The 19,115-nt window shown below is 52.2% G+C and overlaps 6 protein-coding genes across 6 annotated transcripts; 3 read left to right on the top strand and 3 right to left on the bottom strand.

Annotated features, from left to right (window-relative positions):
- Positions 1-4,220: 4,220 nt before the first annotated feature.
- On the bottom strand, positions 4,221-7,427 carry PODANS_3_8230 (uncharacterized protein; the record flags this gene model as incomplete). The annotated part of the gene is made up of 3 exons (XM_001909593.1): positions 4,221-4,458; positions 4,520-5,789; positions 5,846-7,427. The coding sequence occupies 3 exons, from the start codon at positions 7,425-7,427 to the stop codon at positions 4,221-4,223; spliced, it is 3,090 nt and encodes a 1,029-aa protein (XP_001909628.1).
- A 1,259-nt stretch (positions 7,428-8,686) lies between these two features.
- PODANS_3_8220 (uncharacterized protein) lies at positions 8,687-10,229 on the bottom strand (the record flags this gene model as incomplete). The annotated part of the gene is made up of 4 exons (XM_001909592.1): positions 8,687-8,770; positions 8,839-9,197; positions 9,252-9,877; positions 9,967-10,229. 4 exons carry the CDS (start codon positions 10,227-10,229, stop codon positions 8,687-8,689), a joined length of 1,332 nt encoding a protein of 443 aa, XP_001909627.1.
- Positions 10,230-11,212: 983 nt separating this feature from the next.
- PODANS_3_8210 (uncharacterized protein) lies at positions 11,213-11,972 on the top strand (the record flags this gene model as incomplete). Its single annotated transcript, XM_001909591.1, has 3 exons — positions 11,213-11,281; positions 11,375-11,797; positions 11,853-11,972. The coding sequence occupies 3 exons, from the start codon at positions 11,213-11,215 to the stop codon at positions 11,970-11,972; spliced, it is 612 nt and encodes a 203-aa protein (XP_001909626.1).
- Positions 11,973-12,481: 509 nt separating this feature from the next.
- On the bottom strand, positions 12,482-14,587 carry PODANS_3_8200 (uncharacterized protein; the record flags this gene model as incomplete). Its single annotated transcript, XM_001909590.1, has 2 exons — positions 12,482-14,472; positions 14,533-14,587. 2 exons carry the CDS (start codon positions 14,585-14,587, stop codon positions 12,482-12,484), a joined length of 2,046 nt encoding a protein of 681 aa, XP_001909625.1.
- A 488-nt stretch (positions 14,588-15,075) lies between these two features.
- On the top strand, positions 15,076-15,611 carry PODANS_3_8190 (uncharacterized protein; the record flags this gene model as incomplete). The annotated part of the gene is made up of 3 exons (XM_001909589.1): positions 15,076-15,292; positions 15,355-15,414; positions 15,475-15,611. The coding sequence occupies 3 exons, from the start codon at positions 15,076-15,078 to the stop codon at positions 15,609-15,611; spliced, it is 414 nt and encodes a 137-aa protein (XP_001909624.1).
- Positions 15,612-16,950: 1,339 nt separating this feature from the next.
- PODANS_3_8180 (uncharacterized protein) lies at positions 16,951-18,858 on the top strand (the record flags this gene model as incomplete). The annotated part of the gene is made up of 1 exon (XM_001909588.1): positions 16,951-18,858. A coding segment is annotated over one exon (1,908 nt), but the record flags the coding sequence as incomplete, so codon positions are not given.
- Positions 18,859-19,115: the final 257 nt, after the last annotated feature.

Below are 19,115 nucleotides of genomic sequence, written 5' to 3'. Positions count from 1 at the left end.
CGGGATATGGCTGGTTGCATTTGTTACCTAGCATTTTTTGAGAATGTAGTGTAAAGAGAAAAGGGTGGTTCGGTATCAGCGTCGGGTGTGTTCCACTGGCTGGGGCGAGTAGGTATGTTTGATGCGGATAGCCGACGGAAAGAGCATGCGATGCAGAGCGGAAAAGGGAAGGGCTTGCTTTTGACACGCGGGCACGAGCGGAAGGGGACACATGAGAAGGGAGGGAGGGGACAGGAGGGTAGGGTAGGAAATGGGTGAATGGAGGAGGGGTGTTGTGTTACTGTGTACTATGTGTGCTGCCGTGCTTGGAGGGGGGAGATCAACGGGTGGTGTTTAGCTAGCTATCTCATCCCTCCAATTGCTTGATGTCATTGCGGGAAGAAAAGATGGTGGCATTGGGTTGTGATGATGACGATGGATAGATTGACGGACGGACTCAACTCGGACATAAACAACGGGTAGTTGTGCTTGATGAGATATCAGGTATGTTTTTGGGGGTTGCCTTGTTCGTATTTCCACTTGTTCACCCAGTGAGTGACCTGACATGTCTCTGTTTCTCGCTTGTGTCTATTGTTTGCCTTCCCAAGTTAAACCGGGGACACGCACCAGAATCCAAGCAGGTTGATCACACTCTATACATTTTCTTCGCTTTTTTGCTTCTTTTCCCTTCTCCCCGAGTTCAATCCGTGATACCTTGAGGGGTGTATACCGCTCCAGACCGAAACAAACCGAGAAAACTGACTGAGACACAGAGACAAAGTGACACTGGCGTACTGGTTACAGTGACTTGAACACACACATACGACACGGCATGCCTGTGACGGCTTGTCAGATAGAAAGCTGTGAGACAGAGTGTGTTTTGGTACGGGGTCACCGAGGCTTAGTCTGAAGAGGGGGTGTGTCTTTTCAGGAAAGGGCCCTTGATCGTAGCATCTCCTCGGCCGATCTGTTGGCCACTACAGAAGAGCTGGTCTAGAAGCTGTTCTGTATGCAGGGCTGTTGTTGGCTGTAGGGCTGTGGAAGGACGAAATGAAGACAGCTAGCTGAGCACAGGGCGGCGACCTGTTACGGACGTTCGGTCTCGGCTTCGGGAGTCTGTAACTGTTCTAGAAGCTCGGTGTCCGCTCTAATTCCCGGTATCCGAAGCGAAGAAGAGTTGTATGCGGCTGGTGTGTTGTTGAGTTGGTGCCTCAGGGGGCTTATTGTTTACTACCCCTGAGTGGAACTTGCCCCTATATTCTCAACTTTAGACATTGCCAGTTCCTCACTACACACCTGCGTGGTGACTTGTGCATGGGTACAAATCCTTGAATCCTATCTCAGACTCTAGCCTCTGATCACCATGCAAGTTGACAAGTTGCTTTGTCGAGGAAAATAAATGGAGACTGCCATTTCGCATGAGGGCCTAAGAAGAAAGCCAATAGCCCTGAAATATATATTACTAGGCCTTAATAGGTAGTCGGTAGATCTTAAGAGATAGTCAAGAGGCGTTGGGAGGTAATCAAAACCCGTTTAACATAGTATATAGGCCTTAAAAGATAGTCTATCGGCATCGAAATATAGTCTACAGGTCTCAAAAGATAGTCTATATACCCCAAAAGATAGTCAAAAGGTATGTTAACTATTCTTCGAGCTATCAACTTTCGTCACAGTGTCTCTCTCTTTATCCAAAATATGCCTTTCCGCAATATACAACTAGGAAATCAAGTCTCCAACGTCACCCACCCCTAAGTAAAACCATTAGATCATACTACACCCGGTATCTTGCCAGCTCCAACCCACATCCTCTCATTGACGTGGGGCTTAAGGCAAGATAATGTCCGCTCAAGATTAAATATCCTTTCCATCCTTCAGAGGGTAGTACCGTATACTCGAGTTGGGTTCGCCGCTAGGGGTATGGTACTGTCTGATGGGAGGAGGTATAAAGTCGTAGGGGATAACGGTTCGACGGAGAATGTTTTGCTGAGACCACTTAGTCTCGGCATTAGCAGGGTCCCATTTCAACTAGGCCGTTAATGTTGGCCACGATATACTACGGTAGTCCGGCTACCGAGTAGCTCTATGGAGGTCGCTGGATCGAGGGGCCCATCGTCCAGATGCATAGTATGAAGCCACATCGTACAGCTTCCTCGATTATGAGGTTCCAGTTCAACCAGCTAGGAGCCTGAAGACATCTCCTACGTTGAATAACTCGGCGAGAATAAAATAAATGTGCCGGTGACTTGGATTTGGTGACATCCATCCCGAATCAAGCACTGCTCTCTGATGGTTGATTGTTGGTTTCAAGATGACGGGTCGATGTTGGCCATTGCAGTATCGATATCGTCTTCAAATTCGTCTGCTAGCCCCGGAGAGATAGTTGGGCTTTGAACCCCAATTTGTCGACCAGACCAGTACGTGTGCGATAAATGCTTGAAGCAGGCGCTTGGTACAGTATCACTTATTCGGATGTCTAGGAAGCGAGCGCCTTGTGTTGGGTAAGGAAGCGGCTCTATCTGGTGAGCAAGTGTCAATGCATCTGGTAAGCAGGCGCCCCCATCTGGTAAGCAAGCGTCAATGCATCTAGTGAGCAGGCATCCCCATTTGATAAGCAAGCGCCTCTATTTGGTGAGCAAGCGCCAACGCATTTCACGAGCTGGTCCGGCTCGAAAGGCTGGAAGGCGGAAGAATAAGCAGAAGGTGAGATATGTCTACCCACTTCGGATACCTTGAGCATAAGACGGACACAAGTTGCTCTTTGGAAGAGACGAGAGTTCTACTAGGGGAAAATACAGGTCGACACACTTATTACAGCTCCTTCTCCGGCTCCTCCGGTCCGCTCCCCGCTCCCTACCCTGTCTCCTCCCAGGGTTTTCGAGGAGATGATCCCAGCCGTTCATCATGAGGTGGATTCGGTAGAGATTTGGTGAGCGAGTGCCCCAATCTGGTGAGCGAGCTCTTCCATGAACGAGCAAGCGCTCCCCTGCACCCAAACGTCGACGAAGAGACAATTGTCTCAACAGCATTCAGTACCTATTCGTCAGCGGCGTTTGAGGACCCGGTACAGCGAGCAAGCGCCTCAGCGTCTCTATAATACAGAGCTAACGTCGCTGACGAATAGGTACTGAATGATGTTGAGTCAATTGTCCCTTCGTCGACGTTCGGGTGCTGGGGGATGGCGCGCTCCATCTTGTTGGAGAAACCGGTAAGAGATACTCAAAATACTGAAAAGTGAACACCTAGGTACGCGGATGACCTGTAAAAAAAGTGCCCGGGGAAAAAAAAGCTTCTCAGCAGATGGGGGTGCAGAAGACCCTCAAACCTGAGAGAGCTTGAGGGCTTGAGCTTGATAATGAAACTGGCGTCAGGGGGCGTAACTGCCCAAAATCGAGATTAGGAACAGGAGGAAGTTACAATGGGCCAAGGAGAGAATGTGAGCTTCTTTGGGTAAGTACCTATCCTATATCCAGAGAGGCAGGAACGACCTACCGAGCGCCAGCCCTTTGGTGTGAGGTCTATCAGAAGTATCATTTCGTTGGTCTCAAAATACGGGGCGGCCCTGGCATGTGGAAGGTATCAGCAGCCAAGGCTCTTAGGAGTCCTTCATCACGAAACACAATCACTTCTTTCGCTTGTCATCTCATCACCATCTCCTCACTTTAAAACGTTTCTCATTTCTGTCTCAGAAAAGCTATTACCCAGCCGAGAACCGTGTTGCTAATGTACCTATTGATATTTAGCTAGCATCTTGATATCCATTTCTCTCCCCTCTCATCAAAGAGCCAGCCAGTCATCATCACATTTGACTGACAACACTAGCAATGTCATTCATGTTTTCCTTTCCCCTCCACAAACCCATCGCTAAGAGAGAACGATCGCACAATGAGAAAACACAAAAAGCAAAAAATCCACCCAACAATAGGCAGATTCGTCAGCCCAATCTTTGATATGAGGAGCCACAAGTCCCTTTGACAGAAAAAGCCAACAAACTTTGTTCCCTTCTCTAATGGTATCATTACAAGTGCGTCACATAGCTGGCGCAAGAAAATAAAATAAAATCTTGAGATCGTAATCCCAAGAAACAAGAACCTGGAATGACATGCTATTCAGCTTACCATCTGCATATCCTGCTAAACCCCGTAGACAACCCAGCCGTCATATTCCCCGCCCGACCGCGGCTCTGCTGTTGCGGTATTGGTTTCGTGTGAGGGCGCAAATTCGGTACGGAATTCTTGGTCCAGTCAGAGGTCCTCATCTTCAAGCTCAGACGGCTTGAGCAGACCGCCGACCTTGGAACGACGCTCCAGGTCAGCTTGCCGGGCGTCACGCTCCATCTGCTCCTTCTCCACCAAGTAAAGCTCAGCATTGTCGCCGGCGAACTCACGCAGCGAGATCAAGAAATCACGCAGCGCAAGTCTGAACTTGTCGTATTGCGTGTTCAGTGTGAAGAGACCTTCCACAAACGCGGTGATTTGAGGGCTATTGTAACTTGTTAGTACATATACACGTAAGACAATGAGAATCCACTAAGGTTACTTACGCAGTCAGGTTGGAGAAAGCGTTCTGAAGGAGGTTGCTCACAAACAAGCCGAGGAACTCCTTGTTGCTGGGGGAACCCTGGGCCTGATCTGGGGTATAAATAGGACCCTGGATCTTGGGCTGGGTGCCGTCGGCAGGGCTGATAAAGTAGAACATGCGCATCAAGAGCATGGACTGAGTCTTGAAGCCGGCCTTGTGGTCCTGGTCCGTCAGAACGAAGAAGACATCCTGAAGAATGGGGATGAAGAACTGCTGGAAGAACGCATTCGATGTGGCAACATCTGTCTTCTCCGCAATGTTGTTGATCAACTCCAGGCACATGTTAAGACCAGCAGTTTCCACATCGCGGTTATCGTGCTTGCTGGCCCACAGGCACGAGTCGATGACAAACTTGAACTGACGGTTGTCGAGCTTCAAGAGGGCGGGGAAGCAGTGGAGGTTGATGGCGCGGAGCAGGTTAAAGAACTCGACACGGTGCTCCGGGAACTCAGAGAAGTCCTTGTTGATCATCTCCAAAGTGCACTCAAACACATTCTCCATGATGACTGGAACCTGATCCTCCATCAACCCAGAGAGCTTTGTGATCATGGCGGTCATGCACCTGAGGACCTCAGCATCACGGGCGCCAGGAACATTGCGGTTGTAGTCAACGAGGACAGAGTCCAAAAGTTGGGGAACCATCTGGGCCCGCACTGTCTGGAGATCCTCAGCCTTGTCAATGAAGGTCTCCACAAGTTTGAGAATTTCCTTCTTGATGGTCCGCAGGCCACGAACGATGGGCATCTTGGTCGCGACTTCACCCTCGCGGGCGACAGCCTGCGAAATCAGCTGACTGGTGGTAGCGTACATCTCCAACATGTTGTTGTAGAGGCGACCGATCTGAGGGAAGAAATATGTGCCGATGGAGGAGCAGGCCGAGACGTTGGTCTTCATGATGTTGCCAATGATCTTGATGGTATCGGCATTCTGGAGGATGGTGGAGTCCTGGGTAGCCGCCTGAATGATCTGATCCCAGGCGGTGTTTGGGATGCTCATGAGCTCAGTCAATAGGCGCTCCTGAACATTCCTGTTGCCCTGGGCAGCCACCATGTAACCGCAGGCCTCGTAGAAGGTGTGCACCTGCTGAGGAGTCAAGTCGGAAGTGATCCTCCCAAGATTTCGAATGATTTCTTCAATAAAGGGTTCATTCTCGCTTGGCTGGAGAGCGACGAAGTGACGTCTGCACTGCTTCGCAATCTTAATAAAAGTGTCGCAAGCCATGTCCTGAACACCTGTCTGAGAGTTAGCGAAATGCAACAAAAGATTTGGCTTGAATAGGGTGGCATACCTTCGTGAGACTCGTGCATGAACTCGAACAGCTTATTGACGACCGTCTTGAGGAACTTCCAGTGAGCCTTCAAGAAGCGGGGGTACTGTCCAACAATATACATGATATTACTGGCGACAACGGCCTTGTTGTCTTTGCCACGTTGGATCTCGGTGAGACCGAGGAGCTCCTTGATCACGGTCACCAAGAAACGCTTCTCCGTCTCTTCGTTCATGGCCAAAGAGATGGAACCAATGGCCCAGCAGAGGACGTTGCAGTTGTGCCACGACCACTCGGATCTGTCGACCTGTCGCGACAGCTTCTCAGTCATGATGTTCTCGGTGTCGACGACATCGAGATGGGTGAGGTAAACGAGACACTCGCGAATCGTCTTGTAGAGCTGAACAGTGTCGGTTTCCTTGACAAATTCACGAACGATTTCTCCCTCATCGTTCTCCACAATCAAGACTTCCTCAGGCCTGACCATCTTCTCAATCATGACCACTCTCAGGTTCGACAGCACTTCGTTGTACTTGTGCTTGCGGAGCGGGTAGTTGTTGAGCAGTGCTGGATTGGGGGCGCCGCCGCCACCACCCAAGGCGCTCATAGCCGTCATGTCGGATAAAGGTAGCGACTGCATCTCCTCGTAGAGCTCCTGCACCAGTTTAAGCCAGTAGTCGAGGCAAATCTTGAACATCTCGCGGTCGTCGATCTGTGAAATGCGGATGAGGTAGAAATGACCGTGGGTGAGGAAATCGCGGTTGGGAAGGTTCTCGATCAAGGGTAGATGCGCGGAGTAGAAGTTGCACAGGAAAAGCGCCAGGTTCTGGATAGTCTCCTGGTCACGAGAGTTGCTTTGAGGATACGTTGTCTTGAGATCCATCTCTAGAGGAATAATGTTGGAAATTTGCGTCAACGTTTCGGTGAACATTTTGACGAGCTGTTCGTCATAAGAGTTGACCTGGCCAGGACCTCCCGTCTGCAAACCACCAATTTCCGTCAAACATTGGAGAGTGAGATTCCGGAATTCGGGCACCTCGAGGAATCTGGTCCTGAGGGTGTCGATGAGTGGCGTCTCGAAAATGTACCCCAAGGGAATCCAATTGCAGAAGCGCAACAGTGTCTGGAGGGTGGCCTTGATGAGGCTTGGTTGGGTCGCGCTGTTGAGGATTTCCTGGCACAGCGTAAAGATCTGGGAAAACTCGTTGCACATCGTTGTCTTGAGGTTGCGGGTTTTGGTGGAAGTCATTTGCTCGGCTGAGTAGTCGAACACCTCTTCGGAGAGGAGTCTCAGAATCGTCATGTTGTTCTCGCAGACTGACAGACTCGAGTGGCAGGCAGAGATGATCTCGTTGATAAATGTAGGCCAGTTGTGAGGCCACTCCTGCTTCAAGACAGACACGAGAACAAGGTTCAGCTTGTTGAGTAGTGTCTTGTTCGCCTTGAGCGACTCCTCAGAGCCAGAGCATTGCATGATGGTTAGAACGACGAAGTTACGGATGCCTAGACAGTTGTCAGTCCACAGCTCCCGAGCATGGCCAACAACACACCACTGTAACCTACCTTGGCACTGCTCTCGTGGCAGAACCTTCCACCTCGTCATGATGACATGATCGAGAACTTGGAGACCCAAGACTAGATGTCGCAGTTAGTATCACCTCAGACCCAGTCCCTCTGCGCCCGGATAAGAATCGGAAACCAACATTTCGTCTGTTCGTAGCTCGCCTTCGAGAGTATATCGTCGACCATCAACCAGGCATCAGGGTCTTCCTTGAACTACAATCGCAGAGTTAGTCGATAACGGCTTGGATGGAGCTATGGGTGTTGCTGGATCGGTATCGTGGGGAATGAGGCGAGTGGCAGACTTGCCTGGTTAAGAGCGGCTTGGGCAGCTTTTTGCTGTAGACAGAACAGGCGGTTAGCATCAACATTGACGGTGTGAGAGTGACTGCCTGGACGACAGAAGCGTAGAATCAAAACATACCTGTTCGCCGCGGCCCTCATAGAAGGCACGGACAGTGGCGTCCAACTCTTCGATAGAGACCGGCATGGTCGTAGTCGCACACCTATCGCTGTGTGATTGTGGTTGTGGTTGAGGTATGTATGGGGAACCGAGGCCGAGAGGGTGCGCAGAGGAAGGATTGCAAGGAGAGAGGACGAGGTCTCAGGCACAACGGTCGCTGTCCACTTTGTCGATGGTAAGGTTCTGTAGAAAGGTCTTGAATGGAAGGCGGGGGGAGAGGGCGGTCAGGATTTTGGTAAAGCAAGAGCGTTGCAAGTGCTGGGTTGAGTGGGATGACGGAAGTATGGATAAGAGAATTGAACGTCGGGTCGAAAGCTCAGAAGGCCGAACCCCACCAGCCTCTCGATTGTTGCTAGGCGAGCAACCCCGCCTTGCATGCAGCAGCCTGCTTCGCTGGCGGTGGAGAGTCGGCTCTTCCAGAGATGCCCAGAAGCGCTGAAGCCGGAGCTGGTCATTAAATTATCCGGCAGCTTTGAAATCAATCATTGAGCTTCAGCCAATCATTCTGCCAGCAACCCTCATCAAACACCTCTTCGGTTCCAGTGGCTCGGGAACACCCACCAGCTCTGCAACAGCCTGCACGTCAACTGCAGCCAATGAACCTACTTCCAGTACCTGAATTGCAAACCTGTTTCTTACCTTTATGGGCATATCCATCACTGCTTTGGGAACAAGAGCCCCAAGGGGGCATCTGCTTCGTTTGAAATGGTTTGAGATGGTGTTGGGCATTCAAACACAGATTGTCTATTTCAAGATGGCTTCTTTTATGCACCCCTCTATGGCCATAATGCCATTGCTTTTAGATCCAACTTCACCTCATTCCCTACATCATTCCACGCTCAAGACTTGGTATATCCAAGCTCAGCAAGACCCTCCTCCAAAGCCTTGACAGCACGCTCAATATCGCCTCTGGTGGGGTCGAGCTGTGGATTGCCTTGTTAGTCGTCATTGTTGCTTGATAATCAAACACAAATACACTGGGATTACTCACCACACTGACACCCATGTGACCGAAACGGATATACTTGGTGACGATTTCCTTGTGGATACCACCGGCAAACACAACACCCTTCTTCGCGAGGATAGGCAGGAGCTCGGCGCCCTTGACGCCCTCAGGGAGATAGATGGCAGTCATGCCGTGAGCCTGCTCATCAGGGTTGGCCGCAACCTGCTGAAGACCAAGGGCACCGATGGCAGCCTTGATCTTGTCTGAGGCGGCCTTGTGGCCGGCAAATCTTTCAGCCACAGGCTTCGCAAGGATCTGGCTCAGAGCAGTGTGAAGAGCGTGGACAAGCTGTGGCGAGGGGGTAGCAAAGTAAGAGGGCTTCTTGGCCTCGTAGTTTTGCATGACTAATCGCGTTAGTCGGGCTGTAATGCGTATATATCAACGCGAGGTAAACTTACTAGGGGTCCAGTTCTTCATAGAAGCGAAGTAGGCCGAGGGAGGGCTCTTCCTGTTCTCAAAAGCCTTCATGGCACGACCGCTGAACATGGAAATCGACAGACCGGCAGGGCAGCCAATGGCCTTCTGACTGGCAGTGACAACACCATCAAGACCCCAGGCATCGAAATCAATCTCCTCACACGCAACACTGCAGACACCGTCGACAATAATGAGGGTATCTGGCGAGACCTTGTGGACAAGAGCAGAGAGATTCTTGAGTTCGCTCAAGACACCAGTCGATGTGTCAACGTGGGTGACGGTGATCGCCTTGTATTTCTTCTCCGACAGAGCCTTCTCAATCTCGGGGAGGGTGGGCTTGGTGCCAACGGGGGCCTTGAGCTCGGTGACATTGGCACCATACACTCTGAGGCAGTCGGCGAAGCCATCACTAAAATAGCCGGTTCCAAGCACCAACACGTCCTCGCCAGCCTCAATCAAGTTGGCAGCAACCAAATCCCAGCCGAGAGTACCGGATCCAGAGAGAACGAATGGTTGAGACGCAGGATCGGTGGTCTGGAACAGCTTGCGCAACATAGACAGGGTCTCGCCGAAGGTAGCAACAAAACCGGCGCTCACATGGCTTTCGCTGATGAGTGGGAAGATGTGGGTGTCAGCTTCTGGATCCTTCAAAGCCTAAACAGAACGGCAAGACACTTCATAACCACCCCTACATACCTGAAGTGACTCATGGACTGGAGGACAGCATCGTCGAACTCAATGGGTCCTGGAATCAGGAGCGTTGGGTGGGTGGGTTGAGACATCTTGGGGGTGGTTGTCGTGATCTCGCGCACTTGAATCCTGGGCAGAAGTGAGGTGTCGACGGTGCTGGGAAGACGTTCGACAGCGTAGGGGGTGTTGATCGGATATACGGGGGCAAGATGTCGTGAGATCAACGATAAACGGGCGGGGGGAGCGTCCGGTGTTTTTGGCGGGGTCATTCCTAACCGTCTGAACGCCGAGCGCGACAGTTTGGAGACCTCGGGTATAAGCACCATGTGCGTCTGCAAGCTCCCCACACCGTTCTGTACCTTATCTTGCCTGAACCGACGGTATCCAACGCCTTGCTTTGTCTCTTCTGTCCAGGTACCTGGAACGGAAGGGTTTCTTGGTGTGATTGGACTCTGTATGACGGAAGAAACGGACGAATGTGTATGGGATATTCAAAATAAGTCTGACAAGCAGGGCCACCGGAGAAAAGACGGGAATGAAGAGAGCAACAAGGAGAAAAGTCGGTGTTTGGGTTCGTATAAAAATGAACAAAAAATACTGACCGCCCAGACAAGATCCGTTTCAACACCTAAACGGCTTCCAGGTTGTCTAGGCCCGGTTGGAAAAAGTCTACAGTTTGCTATTAGTCACGGATGCCAAAGTGTCCAATTCTAGACGCTTTGCCCCTTTTGATAATGCTCGTCTTGATGCCAAATGCACCGAACATTGTGCAATGGAAGAATGGATTTGTTCCAGGGCCGGGTCCGTCCGGCGAAGAAGCCGTCTTCGGACCCGCTCGCCGCTAGAGGGACTGTGGAGAAGTGGGGGAGGCTGGAGTGTCGTTCGTCATTGCTACCCCGCAGTCCCAGCCCCAACATCAGCCTCCAACGCCCAGGGGTCTTCTAATCTTATCGTTCCTTGACCGATGTTCACCGTGGTCAGTCAGCCAAGACCCGGCCACGACAGCTATCATCAGATAGCTTCCAGTCAACACCAATACATAACGCTGCCACTTAACCAGACATCAAGCTACGAGGGTCGATACCAAACCGGTTGATATAGTCCAGACGACCTTAAACACCGCGTCTCAATTTCCAACTAAGATCCAACTGGACCTCCCCCGATACAGTAGCCCGCGGCGCATAGAATAACAGCTCAACCCTCCAGCGCAACCCACCACCGAAGCGCTTCACACCCATCCACCACCGCAACAATGGCCTTCCTAATCCTAGTAATCGGCGACCTTCACATACCCGACCGCGCCCTCGACATTCCAGCAAAGGTACCCTCCTACCTCCCTCCCCCCATCCCCCAATCCAACCCCCCCCCAACCCCCTATTCAATAACCACCCCTTTCTAACCTCTCCCCCTCCAGTTCAAAAAACTCCTCGCCCCCGGAAAAATCTCCCAAACCCTCTGCCTAGGTAACCTAACCGACAAATCAACCTACGAATACCTCCGCTCCATCTCCCCCGACCTCAAAATCGTCAAAGGCCGCATGGATGTCGAAGCCACCTCCCTCCCTTTGACTCAAGTCGTCACCCACGGCGGCGTCCGCATCGGCTTCCTCGAAGGCTTCACCCTCGTCAGCTCCGAGCCCGACCTCCTACTCGCAGAGGCCAACAAACTTGACGTCGACGTCCTCTGCTGGGGCGGCACTCATAAATTCGAGTGCTTTGAGTACATGGACAAGTTCTTTATCAACCCTGGGACGGCGACGGGGGCGTTCTCGACAGATTGGGCGGATGGGGAGGGGGAGGGGGAGGAGGAGATGGTGCCGAGCTTCTGTTTGATGGATGTAAGTTTTGAGGGGTGGGATGGTAAGGAGGGGAGATGCTGACAGTGGAAAACAGGTACAAGGAATCTCGTTGACACTATATGTCTACCAGCTGAGGAAAGACGCGAATGGGGTTGAGAATGTGGCGGTGGAAAAGGTGACGTATACCAAGCCGGTTGAGCCAACTGGTCCATGATACCCGGGAAGATGAGAGAGACAGAGTCGAGGGAGTAGGGAATACGGTACCGGATCTAGAAAAGAGGAGCGTTTGAGTGGTTATGGAGCGTTGCTGCTGTACAGCAAGCAAAGCGTGAAAGATGTGTTGTGCCTGAGCTGTTTGGGCATTGCAGTCATCCAACTCAGCTCAAGAGAGAGAGAGCTCTTTGAAAAGGGGCTCCAAACAATATCAAAATATTACCTAATACTTCGAATCATGCTCATTTCAAACATACCAAAAGGTAACATCAGTTACGGTAGTCTTTCAAAATGATTGATATTTAACAACCCAATAACGATTCACAAACAAAACAAAATTGGTATCATCCAGCAGCCATTTCCCCCTCCCCATTTGTTGTTAAAGAACGACAAGAACGAAACCTAACACAATTTGTCGTCAAACTCCCAATTCCCAAAATGCCATTTCCTATCCCAGAAACCCCTAACGCTTTGCCCCCCAAACTCCAGTCAAACAAATGCACCCAAAAATCAAAGCATCATACTCCTCCTCCTATCCACAACCCCTTGTTTTCCCTTCCCCTTCCCACCACTCCCACTCTCCACAGATCCCGTACTCTCATCCCCCACCGTACCAACTGAGCTCTCCTCGACATACTCCCCCAAAAACGCACTCTTCTTCGGCGCCAACATCGACGCCCTCGCCTTCCTCGCCCTCGGCCTATTCGTCCCGCTCTCCACATCCGCCTCCCTCTCCTCTTCTAGCTGCATCTTATGTAACGCCGCCTGAGCAGCCATACTTGATTTCCTTGCCGCCCGCTTCGGTTGTGGTGGTGGTGACGCTAGACTTAGTGTTGAGGTGGATGTGCTGGCAAAGTCATACGGGTCGATTTCTGGTTGTTGTTCTGCCGGCGGCTCAGGCTCGCGAATCGCAAGAGAGGGGCGTTTCCTTCTGTCGTAGGTTATGTTGTCTATTTGCATTGATTCTTTCGCTGCAAGGGGACTACCAGTGGGAGGTGGTTTGTGGACGCTGGCTGAGAGCCCCCCGCTGGATGTAACGGTTGATTCAGACCTTGGCTTAGCAGAGGAGGTAGGAGCTGATGTTGGGTTGGGATTTGCCGAAGTGCTAGGGCGGTGGAATTTCCCCTCGCCAGAGACGGCATCGAATAATTCCTTGGTAGGGCGACGCATTTTATCCCGGAGGTTAGGTTCAGCGTAGCTTATTGCTGGGCGGGCGCGGCGGCTTGGGCGGGAGGTCTCACCCTCGGAGGAGATATGTGCTGGTGGTGGGGTATCATGGGGAAGTGGCTCGACGGAGGAGGGTCGGCCGGGTGTTGTTGGGGAGGCGAGAATTGACATAGGGAGCGGTGCCTCTGGTTCGGCGATGACGGATAGGACTGTTGGAGGCGGGAGGGCGACTGGCGGGACTTGGATCGCGGGAACTGTTGATTTCCGTGCTTTAGGTTGTTCCTTATTTTCTTTCGGTTCTGGCGCCTTTTCCTTCTTTGGTTCCTCAACCGGCTTTGGCTTGATCGCCATCTTCTTGGGTGACATGAAATCCTCGTTCGTGCTTTTTGCAGATAATGGTGCCCTTGCCCTGTCCCTCTTGCTCGCTGGCAATTCCTTGATGCTCCTACGCTTCTGAAAGATATCGCCGGCTGGGAGAGCCTTTTCAGCAGCTACCACGTCTTTGAATGCCTTGGCTGTTTGGTCCAACGTAGTCTGGATATTATTTTCGTCGCCATATTTCCTCTTCGCTCCCGCTCTTATTGTTTGCGTAGGTGGTGTTGGTGGCTGCTGCTCAAAAGACTGTGATCTCTTTTCAGGCTGAACATCCTTCATGGGCGAGGTCTCTGCCATCTTGCTCGGTTCTGGGCTGGCCTCCAGTTTCTTGGTCAAATCGAGTTTGGGTGGCGATGACAAATTCAGCTGTCCGTCGTCGAATTTTCGGATTGGCGAAGATTTCTTCACTGGCTCCTCATCGATAAACCGCGAAACAGGCGGTGGTCCTAGATCCAATGAATCCGCACTCGTGTCGGCAGCGGCAGCACACAAGGCCATAATCTCCTCGCTGTTCATGGTCGCTCTTTGATAGCTCTTGTTCTCGTATATCGGCGGCATCCTCCCCTCCTGGGCAGCCAAGGTCTCTGCGTCCACATTGGTGTCTCGTCGTCTTCTTATCGCTGGGGGCGTCCTGGAGATGCTCGGCCGCGACGATTTTGAGAATCTCCTATCTGCACCAGAATGTCGTTTCGCCGGTGGTTCCACTCCCAGGTTCCCTAGCAACGCGCCAAATTCGGCGAGTTGGGCCTCTAGCTTTGCCTTGATCTCGAGCGCATGGTCGGCTATCCTTCGCGCGCTGTTGTCCTCTAGTTGTTTTTCCAGACGGAGTATCTGGCCTCTGAGCTCCAAATTCTCGGACAGGAGACACGCGCAGTCGTTTTCGAGGCGACGGATTTTCTGTGACTGATCCGAGTTGATTCTGGCGATGTCTCGATTTTGCCGTAAAAACTTTCGACGTACTACACAATATAAATGTCAGCGACACAGAATCATGGCAGACAACGGGTGGAAGAGCATACAGATCTCCAGATTGCCGTCAGTAGCAGACACAGGTGGCTCATTGAGTCGGGCCATTGTGCATGTTGTTCGAGCAAAACAGCTCGAGGTTGTTTCCAGTGTGCTGGTGAGACAGGCTCTCACTGAAAAAGGATCGGCGGGGCGGTATTCGATGATTGTAGGGTCGCAGGCGACGCGATTCCGGTGGTCGGCGGGTGGTCGGCGGGTGGATTTGAAGGTGCGAGAAGTCGGGAAGGGCGGTGACACTGACGAAGTTACATGGATAATTTGCTTGTCATTTCTGCACAGTGTTTACTTCACTTCCTAAAGAAGCATAGCATTGCACTATGCACGGACCACTCGAGACTTGTGTTGACTGGCAACCGTTTTTGGCTGGCTCCAAAGCCGAGCTCTGCCCCACTTCCAGATGCCAACACACGTCAGAAAAACGAGTCCGCTACTGACATGTGTGAACTGCACGAATAATCATTTCAGTATCTATACCTGACCTCGACAGCTGTCTCTTCGACTTGATTGCCTCGTTGCCAACACCTCGGATCGCTAAGATGTCCGGCTACCCAACCCGAAGTTTCCCATCCCACATGCGACAGCCCTCTCTCGGGCCTGGCGCGGGGGGCCAGTCTCCAGCTCTGGTGGCACGAGTGAACGAGAAGAAGGCCGAACTCGAGAACCTTAAAGAGCTCCGGGATTTGAGTGCTGCAGTTGCGTCACAGATGGAGGCTCTTGAACAGAAGTTAGGAACTCTCTCAGACGGAACGGAAGGTGTGTTGTCTTGTTGGGCTGTGGCTGGCTTGATCCTGCCCAAGTTACTGACTTTCTGGCAGCCATTGCTCTGGTCTTCGCTAATTGGCATAATGTGCTGAGGGCGATCAACATGGCATCGGGTATGCATATCTCTCCGAGTTCCCTTCCTGTCGGAATGGGGCAGCACTAACTGGCAGCAGCGAAACTTCCCAAGCCCAACCCCGAAGCCGAAGACACAACGCCCTTGCCACAGACACTCGTCCGGATCCCGACCGAACATGCTCCTGCTCTACAAGCACATGCGGAGGGCGCAGCTGAAGAGCAGGAATCAGGCTGAAACCGTTGCGACATGAGAGAATCACACTGGGTTGGCCTCTCCTCCTTGCAATCCACAGCCGGTCACATCACACCTGAAAGCATGGTTAAGGATGGACTGTCATATGTATGGATTAGAGGTCGATTGGTCTCTGTTGGATGCATAAACTACAATATCGATATCATATCGATCCAGGTTGCTGTGCCTCAAGCCGATAAGACCAGAGACAAGGCGGGGTACATTCTGCCAAGCAAGGCGCGTCATTCTCGCGTTCCTTAGTCAGCCATCAGAACGACGGGAACATTAAGTCTAGCCTCTTTGGGTGCAAATCCGAATGATGTGCAACTGGGACAGGGACTCCGGCGGAATTGCAGGTGGGGTATCGTCACTTGGGACCGAGAACGGTTCTGGTGGGGTGTTTGATGATGGGGTTGCGGGAGCTGTGCTGCTGCTCCTTTGGAAGGTCGGGGAAGCTGCAGAGTGGGAGATGCAGTATGCCCATCATGCCTTGTCTACACGAGACAAGAAGGCACAGAGGGGAAGGATGGGAGAAGGCAAAGAGGGACGCCCCTCCCCGACGCGTTTGCTGGAAAGTAAACAAGAGACTGCCAGTCCTCTGGAGATGTCCTCTTTTCCCATCAACACCATACACACAATCTACACATACGTTCTCTCGTCCATATTGCTTTTGCTGTCTTTTGAGCACTACGCTCCAATTGCTACCAAGCATTCTTGATCAACTGATAACTGAACGATATCTTTCCATCTGATTTTCCCCAAAGTCTCGACCCCTCGGCACTGACCAATCGTCCGCTGATTAACCGCGAAATTGCATTCCGACCCCCCTGGCCTTTCACACTCTTGGGGGCATCGTGTGCTTTGAGGTCTGAGACCCTGTGGCTAGCCTTGGCATATTTCGTCGGTTTATTGCTGCGATTTAAAGAACAATGATGGCCACCACCACCTCGAGACATCGGCCGAGTCTCGACTTTGACATCCACACTGACCACAGCCATCTCTCGCAAAAGGCCAACTTACCACCCGGCAACAAGTTCGCCGTCCTGAGCGATATTCACAATCTTAACTCGCTCAACATTGATTCTCTGGCCCGAGATCTGGGCAGCCTCCATCTTGAATACTCTTCGAAGGAAGGCAATTGTCAGCAGGGACACAAGGCCAAGGACCGGAGGGTTCGGTTGTCTGTTGACAACAACATTGAATACGATCATCCTTTTTTTGACAAGCACCGTGTGGTTTCTGCCACCACCAACGGAAGCGAGACAACTGTTGCCTCTGACGGTGAGCTTCACTGTCTTGAGACATTTTACAGAGTCAATGCTAATTCTTGGTTGATGTAGACTTCAAGCACAACAACCCCCTAGCCCAAGCCGAGCACCGGCTCCCCAGCAACTTGGAGCAGATAAGAAAGCACCAGGAAGGTCAGTTCGAATGGCTTCTTACGATTCCGCTCCCGTTTCGCAGCAAGTCGCGCCGCCGGGTGGGAAACCGGTCTCTCGGTGATTCCCATGACGGAGAAGACCAAGAACCCGATCTGGGCAGCGGCGGCGGTGGGAAGAATGTCTTGTTTGGGTGCAACCTTATCCATAACAGGACGCAGTCTGATGGCGCTTCTGTCGACCATGGTGGCTCGCTCACTAACAGGTATACCCTTTTAGCTACTCGGGTGGAGAGTGAAGAGGAGATGTCTGCTGTGGAGCAGTCTGTTGTTGTGGAGGAGGCGGATAGCAGTGTTGTTGGGAATGTTTCGCAGGAGGAGAACTCGACTGTTTTGAGGGGCGGGGAGGAGAATCTGCAGCCGGAGGGGCAGGAGGAGAGGCCAAAGTCGGTGTTGAGTATCAAGGTTGATGAGTCGTTGATGGGCATGGAACACTTGTCTCCTTTGCCGTCGCCGCAGCCTGCTAGGCCGCTTTCGAGGATTGAGGACTCGGTTGAGGAACTTGATAAGCTTGAGGAGGAACTTGAGGCCCTTAATAAGGTGGCTCAGTTGGAAAGGGTGGTTTCCCCTGAGTTGGCCACCGAGCCGGTTCTTGAGTCTATTCCTGAGGCTCCTGTTCAGCAGCAGCCCTCAACGTCGACAAGACGGGCCTCGACTATTAAAGCGTCGACTTCTACTACTACCACTACTCACACTACTACCCGTACACGCAGCACAGCTGAACGCAGCTCGTCGGTCCGGAAGTCGACGTCGGCGTCATCGGCTAGGGAGGATGACAAGCCTGCTTCTACTTCCAAGACCGCCGCCAACACCTCTACAGTCCGCCGCTCTATTGCCCGTCCTTCTAGTCTGCTGCCTCCCAAGGCCACGGTGAAATGTAGCAGAGCACCCACCGTCCCGGCTTTTGAACTCCCTGGTGAGGCTGTCGCCCGTCGCCTGAAGGAACAGCGCGCCGCGAGGCTCTCTCAGCAGGTTTCTGCCGAAGAAGCTGCCGCTATTGCCGCGCAATTCTCGCCTAGCAAGCCGCATGCCAAGTCTAGCAAGCCGTTGACACGTCCGACGTTTGAGTTGCCTGGGGAGGCGATTTCACGGCGGAAGAGGGAGGAACGCGAGGCGCGGCTGAAGGCGCAAGAAGAGGAGGAGAAAAAGAGGAGGGAATTCAAGGCTAGACCAATTCGTGCGAGTGTTATTGGCAGCAGTGGGGGAAATTCAGTTCGGGAGACGGCTACTAGCCGGGCGAGGCAGGCTAGGATGGAGGCTGGGGGACAGGCGACGACGCCGACGCATACCTCGACTGCTACTGCGCCTACGTCAGCTTCTGCGGCGAGAATGAGGCATTCCATTGCTGTTACTGGGGGTGGGTATGCTTCTAGCACGGTGGCTGCTTCGACACGGTCAGCGGCGGCTGTGTCTCTGACGACCACGACGGCAACGACGACTAGAGGTCGGACATCTCTTGCTGCTCCTTCTGCTGGGGGAGCGGGTTCTTCTAGCAGGGGGATGTCGGCCACTTCTGCTGCTAGCAGTAGTGGGAAGAGGAGCAGCACTACTACTACTACTGTGAGCCAGGAGGAGGTGCAGCAGCAGAAGATGAGGGGGAAGGAGATTTTCAAGAGGGATAATTCTTTTACTTTGGAGAGGGAGAGGGAGAGGAAGGAGAGGGAGCAGGCGGCCAAGATGGCGAGGGAGCAGGCTGCGGAACGGAGTAGGGCTCTGGGACGGGAGTGGAAGGAGAAGATGGCTGTTAGGCAGAAGAGGGCTGGTTTGATGATTTCTGGGTCGGGGGGTGGGAGTGGTGGGCAGGGGTATTAGATGGTGGGGGAAGGGTTTTGTTAGCTTGGAGTTTTTATTATTTGGGAGTCGTTTTCTTTTGATTCTGGATTGATTGCTGTAAGGAAAGACAGATAGGGTATTGTTAGGATTATGATTGGGGTTTTTGGTGGGGGGTTAGAAGAGATGGGGTATTGTTAGGGGGTTGGTTTTTGGCTTGGGAAGAGTGAAGTTGGGTTTGAAGAGGAATACTGTATGTTATGTTAGGGAGAATGGAACAGATTACCATCATCACCTGT

This window comes from Podospora anserina, chromosome 3 (assembly GCF_000226545.1).
Source record: "Podospora anserina S mat+ genomic DNA chromosome 3, supercontig 2".
Taxonomy (NCBI): domain Eukaryota; kingdom Fungi; phylum Ascomycota; class Sordariomycetes; order Sordariales; family Podosporaceae; genus Podospora; species Podospora anserina.
This window is presented reverse-complemented; position numbering and strand designations above follow the sequence as displayed.